Here is a 12345-nt window from a genome sequence, read left to right as displayed (position 1 = left end):
ATTGTCTACAAATGGAGGAAACACAGTACTGTTGCTACTCTCGTTAAGAGTAGGCATCCTGCAAAGATCACACCAAGAGCACAACATGCAGTGCTGAAGGAGGTGAAAAAGAACCCAAGGGTAACAGCAAAAAAACCCCCCCTGCAGAAATCACTAGAACTTGCTAAATTCTATGTGTCTATTATAAGAAAAACACTGAACAAGAATGATGTTCTTGGAAGGACACCACAGACAAACCACTGCTCTCAAAAAAAGATTGCTACATATCTCAAGTTTGCAAAAGACCACCTGGATGTTCTGCAACACTTCTGGGACAATGTTCTGTGGACAGATGAGACAAAAGTTGAATTTTTTGGCGTAAATGCACATTGCTACGTTTGGAGGGAAAAGGGCATGGCACACCAACACCAAAACCTCATTCCAACTGTGAAGCTTGGTGGAAAGAGCATCATAGTTTAGGCTTTGCTGCCTCGGGCCTGGACAGCTTGCAATTATTGAGGGAACAATGAACTCAAAATTGTATCAAGACATTTTACAGGAGAATGTCAGAGTAGCAGTCCATCACCTGAAGCTTAATAGAAGTTGGATAATGAATAAAAGACAATGATCTGAAAGACAAGTTAAATCAACAACAGAATAATTTCAAAAGAAGAAAATTTGTATTTAGGAATGGCCAAGTCAAAGTCCTGGCCTTAATCTTACAGAAATGTTGTGGAAGGACCTGAAGCAAGCAGTTCATGCAAGAAAGCCCACCAACATCCCAGAGTTGAAGCAGTTTTGTAAAGAGGAATGGCCTAAAATTCCTTCAATCCGATGTGCAGGACTGATCAATAGTTACCAAAAAGATTTGGTTGAAGTTACTGCTCTTCATGGGGGTCACAACCAGTTACTGAAAGCAAAGATTCATGTACTTTTTCCAACAAATACATGTAGTATTAGGTCATATTTATGCAGAAACAGAGAAAATTCTACAGGGTTCACAAACTTTATAACACTACTGTAGATATTACAACCTGTACCATAAATGGGTGAGGTGCAAAACCGGTAAAGATAGAATAATTAATATAGTTTCCATATATTATAGAACATGGAATAGTATAGCACAGGATGTTATGCCAGACTAATTAAAATAGTAATTAAATGCCTAACTAAACTAATCCCTTCTGCCTGCATAATGTCCATATCCCTCTATTCCCATCACATTCATGTGCCTGTTTAAGTGCCTCTTGTACTGGATTGCTAGTGACAACGTGAAACAGAATGAATGGTCATTTAGGAAAGAATGCGAGCTAATAAGGAAAGCAAACATATATACAAAGGCAAATCTTGACTCACAAACTTCAATTCTGTGAAGTGATCGATATTGCATATCTGGTCTTTCAAAATGCCAAGTATTGACTTACAAGGGACCTGTAGAAATGAGGGGACAGGGACAGTGTTGATTAAAAATTAATCAAGAGCTGGGATGGTTGGCAAGCAGAGGAGAAGGGTGATTGGATGAGGTAGCAGGGAGCCTGTCCTGAGCATCAACAGGAAGGTTTAAAAGAAAAGTCCAATACAGAGGTAAGAGAGTAATTGGAGGAACCAGCAGAGAGGCAGTTATGATTAGCTAATTGAGAAGCACACCAGCCAATAAAAAGAAGGCAAGGAAATGTGGAGTGGCCATTGTGAGAGCGGCCAGTATTTGAGACTTTGGTGCAAGACGTTTTGGTGGGAAGAGTTACAGATAAGAACAGCTAAGGTCTGTTACTTTTAACTCTTCATACTGCACTTTGAAAAGCATGAAAAGAACTCCAACCACCAGGTTCAGGAACAGTTATTACCCCTCAACCATCAGGCTCTTGAGCCAGTGGAGATAACTACATTCGCCCCGACACTGAACCGTTCCAACAAACTATGGACTCACTTTCAGGGACTCTTCATCTCGTGTTCTCAATATTTATTGTTTGTTTATTTGTTTATTATTATTATTCCTTTTATTTCCCTTTGTCTTTGTACAGTTCGTTGTTCTTTGCACATTGGTTGTTTGTCCGTCATGTTGGGAGTGGTCTTTCATTGATTCTGTTATGGTTCTTGGACTTACTTTGTATGCCCGCAAAAGAACGAATCTCAGGATTGTATATGGTGACATATATGTACTCTGATAATGAATTTACTTTGAGATTTGAAGTAAACAGTATGGTAGTCAGGGAGGTGTGCCTAGCTATTGCTCTTGAAGGACTGGATCATGAAACTGAAGCTGGTGCTGGAGTACAAGATTGGAGGACTTGTGTGCAGTATAGAAAACTGTCAAAGAACACAGGAGAAAATAAATCTGTTAGAGATATGGTCAAAAACATAGCAGATGAAATTTAATACAGGCAAGTGTGGGTGCTGTACTTTAGGAGGTCAAATTTAAGTATACATTTAATGACAGGATCATTAACAGCATTGTTGTACAGAGGGACCTTGGGGTCCAAGTCCCTAGCTCTCTGAAAGTGGTTACATAAGTATATAGGTTGCTTTAAAAGAAGTGTATGGCATGCTTGCCTTCATATTGAATATTGAATATATGAGTAAAGACGTTACATTGCAATTATATAAAATTTTGGTTAGACCATTGCAATCAGTTCTGGTTGCCTTATTATAGGAAGGGTGTGGAGGGTGCCGAAGAGGTTTAGCGAAATTCTGCCTGGATTAGAGGATATGTGCTATAAAGTGAGGTAGAAGAAACCTGAGTTTCTTAGAGGCTGAAGGGACCTGATAAATGTTTATAAAATTATAGGAGGCATAGATACGGTAGACAGACAAAATTCTTTCCCCAGGTAGTTAAATGCTAGAAGACATGCGATTATGCTGAGAAGGGGGAAGTTTAAAGGGGATGTGCGTGGCATGTTGTTTTGTGCACAGAGTGTGCTAAGTGCCTCGGATGGGCTGCCAGGAATAGTGATGCAAGCAGATATGGTGGAGATATTTAAGAGTCTGTTAGATAGGCGCATGAATATGCAGGGAATGGAGGGATACAGCAGAGAAGATTTAATATAATTCAGCATCATGTTTGACACAGACATCATGGGCCAAAAGGCCTTTTCCTGTGTTGTACTGCTCCATGTTCTTTGTTTGATATTCATATCTACATGAGTCATAAATTCAGATCTGTAAAGTATATGACAAAGAGTAATAATTCCAGCACCGATTCCTGGGAGATGTTTGTCTGGATTCCAATCACAGCCTTTCATAACCGTCCTCTGCCACCTATTAGCAAAGTCAATTTACATTCAGTTTATTAGTTTATCTTGGATCCAGTGGCTTTTAACTATTTTGGAAAGTCTCCCATGTGGGACCTTCTTATTGGTATTGAGCCTTAAATGCCAGTCTCTGTTCACGATACATAAACAACATCTGAATATGGTAGTTACCCACCATCCTTCTGGCTCCTCAAGCCTTTGTAATTGAATAGTTTCTAGCTGATAATGGATGTGGCTCATACTTGCCTGGCTGCCAGGCTGAGCAAATTAAAGCTAAATTAAATCTCATTTGAACTTAACACTTCTGTATCCTTGTTTAATGATTTTTACATCATTGTGGATAAAATCTAGATATCAATCTTTATACAAAACTTAAAGAAATTATTTTGACATGCAACTTGGCTGCTGGTATGAGAATATATGTAGCTTTTTCTTATGGAACATGTTCAAAATGCTGGAGGAACTCAGCAAGTCAGGCAGCATCAATAGATGGGGAGTAAATAGGCAACGTTCTGAGCCAAGACCAACTTTCAAGGGTTAAAATTGAAAAAGAACTGAATTAACATTGCACAATATGTGGTATCCCAAGCAATCTGCATTACATTATTTTGTCTTTTAAATTATCAAAATCTTAAATGCTTCATTTTGAAAAGAAGGTTCTCCCAGTTCCTCAAGCAGATCAGGGCTTCTCTCCCTTCTCTCCTCCTGCTTCAGTCTCACTCTTTGTCCTACTGGCCCAGCTTCTGTGTTACCCTTCCACGCATTCTGAATATGGTCTCCTCTCACCAGAATTTCCTTCCCCATCCAGTCATATTGCCTAGCAGAAAACAGAACAATATTGACCCTGCTGTTAAATCAGACAGGATCTCCAGGTTCCTGGCTCACCCAAATTATCTTTAGAGTGCAGTCTCTTTAAGTTGTTGTGTAGGAGGCAGCTACTGTGCAATGTGTTCAGCATGACCAGCTGCTCTGCCAAGGTTCCAGTGTGACCAGCTGGTATACCATGAAACTAGCAGGACACAGTCACCATTTTGAGTATGCTGCCCCCTTTAGTATAAAAGCAACATTGTGCATAAAGAGAGGGCAGTCGATAACGAGCAAAGTAGTTGCAGAAGTATAGGCATATTGTACATTGACACTCATTATTATAGTTCATCTCTTCTTGGCTGTGCAACTCTTTATTCATTCAATTTTACTTTCTCTTGAAATGTATCATAATCTTTATTATTTGTTGCAGTTAATTTTTAGTTATAATTTTCACCTTTGACTAATGAATCTGCTTTCTTAAATTCGTTTCATCAGATTTAAGATGAAACCTCAGTCAGTTTGTTAAAGATGAACCCAATTGTCAGCTGTGGTTTTATGGAAACTATTTCCAGAAAATTGAGATTTTCTATGCAATTTTTGTTGAAATGAGAAGAAAGCAGTTTTTGTTTTCTCCTGGGAGCTCAGTTTTCAAACAATTAGTCAGAATTAAAATTATTTGAATTTAATTTTGCTGGAGCGTGTTTAACATTTCTCCTTTTATTTTTCTTGCTTGCTGTAATACTGTATGTCTCTTATTTGCTACCTTATTTTTATATATTTGATTTTTCTGATTTAGAGTGGATAATTCTGTGTGTTTGCATGAATTAATAATTTGCTTTTAATATTTAATTTTTAAACTGCTCCTGAAGCTCCACTTTGCCTTCCTGCTTTAAATCCAGCCATAGACTGGATAGATCTCAGAGTGGCGAATCACGGATATTGTCATTTACAGACATCTTGATTAGGTAAGAAGGGTTGAAAGTGTCTGGATGTGCCAGTTACTTTCTTGCTACTTATCTGAAGAACAGGAATAGAATTTACTACCCTCTAGTGGCTACATTTAACAGTAGTTGCAGTTTTAAAGAAATGTAGCTATATATTTTTCGTTGATTTATTTAGAGATACAAAGTGAAATTGGCCCTACCAGCCCTTCAAGCTGAGCTGCCTAGAAAACCCTGACAACTGCAATTTAACCTAACCTAATCCCGGGACAATTTACCATGACCAATTAACCTACTAATCAGTACGTCTTTGGACTATGGGAAGGAACTGGAGTACCTGAAGAAAAACCATGCATTCCACAGGGAGGATATACAGAGTCTCCTTACAGAGGACACTGGGATTGATCTCTGAACTCCGATAACCCAAGCTGTGGTAGTGTCAGAGTAACCTCTATGCTACCGTTTAAGTTTATGTTCCTTTGTTCTGGATTCCCTCCCCCACTGGAGAGACTGGTTTCGTTCCAACCTTTCTAAGCTATAAAAACTTAAATCAATTTAAACACCTAATTTGAATCCTCCTTGAATTTTACCAGAGAGAATACAATCCTTATCCATGCTACTTTCCTTGCAGTTTAAATTTATCTTTACCTTCGGGTGATCCTATCCTGCATCTTCTCCTTCCAAGGGAGAAGTCATTCCCCTTTGAAAGAAAACTATATGTATTGCCAATTTAAGGCAGGAATAACATGAAGTTTTCTCTCAAACAGTGGCAGAAGTGGAGTTTTTAAATATTTTAAGGCAGAGTTGGATAGATATTTTTAAGCATGGAAGTGAAGAGTTATGGAGGGCAGATAGAAAAGCAGAGCTGAAGTTACAGCCAGATTGACCATGATCCTTTTAAACAGTGCAGTTAACTCAAGGAGCTCCCCCCTGCTCTGAATGGCATGTTCATATGCTTGAGCCCTACCATTGCTTAATGAGCTGAGTCATGTCTTCTGTAGTCACCCTGCCTCTGAGCCGATTCCTTCCCCTTCTGCCTGATTGCAGCCCACTAACATTAGGTATCCCTTTCTTGTAACACTCACCTTTAACCTAGCATCTTTTACCATTGCAGTGTTAATTAATACTAAACTAGGTCCTGTGGAGATACTGCTAATAGGATGCCTTATGTATAAAACATACCAAATCTAGTGTACAGGTGCAAAATTAATATAAAAATCTCATGCACTGTTATTCTCAGATCCATTATACATGCTAATTTGGCATCCAGTTAAGTAGTACCTCAGTTTTAATGTTCTCAACTTTGGTTTTAAATTCCTTCATGTTTCATAACACAGTACCTCTGCAATCTTCTTCAAAGGTATTGCTCAGCTATTTACAACCCTCCATTTCTGGCCTCTTAATCTTCCACTATCACCAGCTGTGATATCATCTGCCATGTTCCTAGGCTCTGAAATTACTTTCCTATATTTTCCTCCCTGACTGCTCCCTTCAAGTCAAGTCACTTTTTATTGTCATTTCAACCATAACTGCTGGTACAGAACATAGTAAAAATGAGACATGGTTTTCCAGGACCATGGTGCTACGATGCTGCTTTAAAACTGCCTCGTTGTTCAAACTTTTGGTCATCTGTCCCAACATATTTATTGGCTTGAGGCAACTTTTATTTGCTAACATTGCTGAATCAGAATCAAGTTTAATATCACTGGCATTTGTTGTTTTGTGGTGAAGTACATTGCAATACATAAGAATAAACATATGTAAATTACAATAAGAAATATATATTAAAAATTGCATAAGTAGTGTAAAAAGAGAGCAAAAAAATAGGTAGTATTCATGGATTCATTGTCCATTCAGAAATATGATGGGAGAGGAGAAGAAACTGTTCCTGAAACATTGAGTGTGTATCTTCAGGCTTCTGAATGTCCTCCTTGATGGTATCAATGAGTAGAGGCTTCATTGAGAAGAGAAGCTAAGATGCTTCATTAAAAATTGCACAGTTGATGACCTCATCTCAAGGGCTGCAATAAAAAGTCTCATTAAAGCATGCTATAGCTTAGAAAGGATATACTGCTTTAGGGGAAGAAATTGCAGTACAAGATCACCAGAAGATGCTTGGTCCAAGGTAAAATTACAAGGAAAGGTTGCTTGGATAAGAATTGTACTCCCTGTGCTAAAGTTCAAGGAGGATTTTAATTTGGTGTTTCAGGTGATTTAAGTTTTTATAGGTTAGAAAGGGTGGAAAGAAACCAGTTTCTCTAGTGGGTGAGGGAATCCAAGACAATGGAACATAAAATTAGAGCAAGCTCTTTCTTTAACAAAAGGGATATCTGAAACAACTCTCCAAAAACCTTCTCTGCTAACTTAATCAAAACCCTCACTTTGTAACTAACAGATCGTTAGGCTAGGAAATTAATTATAAATTAATTAAGGTATTAGGTAGAATTAAGGTATAGATCAGCCCTAATCTGGTACAAAAAGGTGAAAGAGATCAGAGTCGTCGTTCATCAATGCCTTTTCCATAAACCAACAAAACTTAGGTTGCATGGTTTATTTAGTACATACAGTGCAGTATGAGGCAGTTGATGGATAGCTTTTCTAAAGATGCTTAATTTTTATTTTTGAACTTTAAATTAGTCCTGTTCATCAGGATTTTTTTAATAATTACTTCCTTACCATTGACTTTGGACTCAAATGTGTAGTTACCAGTCAGTTTCCTACTGTCCTTCTTGAATAAAAGCGCCACATTTGCTATTCTCCAGTCATCTGGCACTTTCGGCCAACAAAAATTAACAAACCTCTGTCAAGCTCCCAAAAATCTTTTCCCTTGCCTTCCCTAGCTTGGGGTCATCACCAGTCCTAGGAGTTTATCCACTTGTAAACAAGCTAAAACATGTGGTTCCAGTGGTTCCCAACCTTTTTTATGCCAGGGACTAATACCATGAACCATGAATCCTAGTCTGGGAACCCTTGGTCTAAAACTTTCACCTTTCTCTTGTTAATATAGACTAGAATTTTACTGTCTCCCTTCCTGAATTCTCCAGCTACAACCCTCTTTCCCCTGGTGGCATCCTAAACAGTGGGAAAGCAAATGTGAGGCTGGAAATGGGTTTATAAGATTATGAAAGGCATAGACAGAGTAGATAGCCCGTATAATTTATCCCATGGTCGAGATCTCTAACAATAATAGGCATAAATTTAAGGTGAGCAGAGTAACTTGCAAGGGAAGTTTTTTTTAGCACAGAATGTAGCGGGTGCCTGGATTGTGCTGCTAGGAGTGGTAATGGATATAATTAAGCTAGAGGCTCTTAGATAGGCTCCTGAATGTGCAAATAGTGGAGAGATATGGATATTGTGAGGAAGAAGGGATTCATTTCATTACCAGTTTAATTAGCCTGGCACAACATTATAGGCCAAAGGGCTTGTTCCTGTGCTATTCTATGACTCTGTGTTATTGTAGCCTGGTTTAAGCCTTTGTTAATAGGAGAAATTAAGATTAGGTTTATAATCATTCTTGAATTGGGAGTCTTGACGAAGGAACAGCTACTGAAGTCAGTGATGGGGTCTCACCTTTTAACAATTACGATGAATGATTTGGATGAGGGAACCACATTTCAGTACGAAAGAGAGGGGAAGAAAGTGAGTGATGTCTGACATGGTGTCAGTGAGAGTGGGCAATAACAATGAGAGGGAGCAATTTAAGTAGAGGGAGAGAGGGAAGAGTTTGAGAGGGAATGGGCAGTGAGAGTGGGGTGATCAATGTCAGTAGGGTTGGGGATATTGAATGGAGGAGGTGGCATTGAGAGTGAGGGAAGCATATGATGGATTGAGAGCCCAGAAGCGTGAGGGAGATAGCAATGAGTACAGAAGATGGTATTATGTGGGAAGAGCTGCGCATGGGGGAGAGCAGCAGTGTGATAGGGTGGGCAGTGTAAGTAAGTTTGAGGAAGGAAGGGCAGCATCAGTAAGGGAGGAAAATCTGTCTGACTTTAGGTTGCAGAGCTGTGAATAACCAGTGATAGACAGGACATTGTCACCCAATGGATGGAAATGGTTTTAAAGACAATCCATTGAGGGATGGAGTGTTTATGTCCACAGATGAGTTTAAAATATAAGAGCGACATTTTATTTTAAAAGCAGTTTACATAACTTATTTCATTGATTCTTTGAAATCAGATTTTTTTTTATGTATGGAAATTTAAAGTTATCTGTCAACGCTAGAGGTGCTTTATTTTAGTGAAAGCATTGGCCTTTTGTAAGGTTAATGTTTGTGCATTGAGATATTGGCATAATAGATCTTCTTGACTTGCATGTGTTTTTGTGTAATGTCAGCTGATACCTGATTTTTTGGTCTGGCTCCACATTTTCCCCTGATGATGGTTCAGCCGCCTGCCGATTCCTCTTTGCTGGCTCAGTTCACACAAAATTATGATATACAGTTTTGCAAATAATAATGAAATATGAAAAAATTCCTGCCTGAGTGAGTTTATACTGTGTATATAATAGCTTTAATATAAAATGTAGCCATAATGTGCATATAAGTGGGGAACTACATTATTACAGCCTATCGTGGTTTTTAATTGGCCTATAGAGGACTATTAATCCTACTTTTTGCACACCTTAGTCCTGACATCTTGCAATGTTCAGTTATTTCTTGAATTAACACATCAATTCCCCAAATCCACATTGGATTTACCTTTCACAGCCCTCTTAGATTAGCCATAACACCTTCAGTGGACAAGTGTTATTCCAGTTCAGAAGAAGCTTTGCAGCCCTGCATATCTTCAGATGTGACCCTTTGGGGTTGGAGCTAATGTCACAATGTTTTTCAGAGTTCTGATAACACCCAAATAAAATGGTCAATGTTTGTGCAATCCTATTGCATCTTGTGTGTTCCAAGCAGAAATCATCAACATGCCAATTGCTATCCATCAAATCATGCTGCTGCATTCTCAACCAACTTTGCTTGTTATATTGATTTTTTGCTAATGAAAGGGTTAAACATTAGCAAATGATTGTCAAATATTGCTTTAATTGTGCCATGATTATTGTTTTTGACTGGATTGTTTTAACATTCACCCTGCCAACATTCCAGCTTTTTTGAATGATTGAAATCATAACTGTTTTTGTATCATGTTTTAAAGAGTGCATTGCCTTTATGATTTACGATCTAACATTATATTCCTTCTTTGTTTTCCTTTCCTGTCCTCCTCCTCTTCCACCATTGGATCCCATGTACTGGCATTAGTGAAATACAGCACTCTCTTGACAGGGCTAGGAGTGCTAGCACCAACTGTTTGAGACCAGATTCTAGTTTACAGTCACCAGAACAAGACAGGTATATCCAACCCTTTTTTATCCTTGTCATCTGTGCTGATGATTCCGTGTTTCTTTAGTCGTGACCCTGTAGGTTTCTTAGTTTTGTGTCATATTCCGATTGTAGCAGCGTTTACAATGTTTTTTTACCCTTTTGCTCAGGTGAATCCTCAGACTTGAACCGTATTAACCTTGTGTATATCTTTTACATTAAGTGCTCGGCAGTTCAATAATTTTGCTTTCCTTGCTTACTTTTCTTCCTCCAGCTTGTAGAAAGCCTTTCATATGTTGACAGTGATCTGTACCTCATTACTCAGTGGCTAGTGTTTAGGAACAAAAGTTAAGAGTTTAAAATTGGATCTTTTTAAACAGAATTCAAGCAGATGCTATTATAATTATAATTTCATGAATTAAAATAGAAGTAGGTCCTATTTGATTCTGCCTGCAAATTTACCTGGGTTTCTGAGTTATGAGGTTTGGTCTGTAATCACTTTAAGCCTTGATGGGATAATCACAAATTAGAATAGTAAAATATACAAAAATATACAAAATCTTCATCTTAGTTCAGGAAGTGATGTATATGCAAGCAGAATATTTAGTGAAGTTCGCTGTTCCTGGTTGTTATTTATTCACTCCTGAAGTGTGTGTGTCCAACTAGTCCAATGTTTGTGTAGCTGGATCCTACTGAGTGTCACTGGTAGGGAATTTCCAGATATCCTTAATTACATTTGTATCTTCTTGGAAACCTTCCAGAAAAGGTCTGGACATTTACCAATGGATAGTGGGATTACTACCTTTAATTGGATATAAATAGGAGGGTTCATTCACTCCAAGGGTATTTTGCGTTTTCCCTTTTCAACTAACCCACTCAAGCTCCAACTATTGTTCTTATTGTACCTATAGTCAGTTCCACATGCCAATTGGAAAGCAAACAAATTCTTCCTTACCCCATGGTAAAATCCTTGACTGTCAGTTAAATCTTTATTCTCATCTCTTTTCTGTAGTCCCTTGGATTTGAAGATGAATAGTTTCCATTCAGGCTCTGAAGTAACTGATGAGGCAAATTCTGCACAACAGATTCTTCCATTGATGGGGAGGAGGTGTCTGTAGCTTGGGCCAGGATGCTGGGCTCTATGTGCTCCCAAAGCACAATTTTAGTGCTTTCAATGCCATCTTTACATTTGTGTACTGGAAATGACATGAAGCACTCTTGAGTCTTGAATTCAAATTCTCCTTCAACAATATTCCCAACTCTAGTAGCTTCACAACAAAATTTGAAGCGTTTTTTCAGGAGACTAATTTTCAATTCCTAGAGCTTCTAGTTCAATCGAGGAGGCTTTGCACCCCTAAACTGTGTGGATGTAGTTAAAATGCACCCTAAGCATTAAATTAAAAATAATCACTATTAGGAATAATTAAAGCACTGCAGGTGTATACTGGTTGATGCATAAACTGTAGTTTTGTGAATATCTTCAGTAGTTAAACATCTCAATCATTGCCAAAGAAACAATACACTTGTTTTGAAACACAAATGTTATCAGGATTACAAGCACCTTGTGCATACTCTTGCTCAGTATCCCCAAACCTCATGGCTTTAGAGGCAGCACAAAAGTAGATTTGTTCCACTGGGTCACCTGTGGCGAGTAGAGGGGATAGTTAAGGAATGAATATTTTGAGTTATATCTTTCTTGGAACTGAGGAGTATATGTTTAACTTGCAGTTCCCTCTTTGATTGTAACAAAGTACTTCAAGTGGAAAGAAATTTCACTGTTGCTTTGAGTTTAGCTTTCAGCTGTTTGCCCTAAATCTAAGTTTAGTTGTGATATTGAGTGCCTGAGTAGCAAAATATTTCCCAGCCCTGAACACCCATTTTGGCAATCACACCAACTTAATCTCTCTTCCCTTGGCAATTAAGTCTCAAATTTGGGCATAACCCAGTGGATCGACTTCCAGTTTCATTTAAAATCTCAAGAATGTTGGTACTCACTCTAGCCTGATGAGTATACACAGTAGCTTTGCTGCCATGATCAAATGCTTTAAGTGGCTGGAATTGG

The 12345-nt window shown here is 38.3% G+C and overlaps 1 protein-coding gene across 2 annotated transcripts in view; it reads left to right on the top strand.

Moving 5' to 3' along the window:
- LOC134342316 (regulating synaptic membrane exocytosis protein 1-like) overlaps nt 1-12345 on the top strand; it is a 622982-nt gene that overhangs the window by 432175 nt on the left and 178462 nt on the right. For both annotated transcript variants that reach the window (XM_063040293.1, XM_063040291.1), the window contains exon 20: nt 10224-10313. In XM_063040293.1, the coding sequence (XP_062896363.1) occupies nt 10224-10313 (90 nt within the window). The remainder of the gene's footprint in view (nt 1-10223; nt 10314-12345) is intronic.

This window comes from Mobula hypostoma, chromosome 2, assembly GCF_963921235.1.
Source record: "Mobula hypostoma chromosome 2, sMobHyp1.1, whole genome shotgun sequence".
NCBI lineage: Eukaryota > Metazoa > Chordata > Chondrichthyes > Myliobatiformes > Myliobatidae > Mobula > Mobula hypostoma.
The sequence above is the reverse complement of the archived record's forward strand: the minus strand, read 5'-3'. Positions and strand labels throughout refer to the sequence as shown.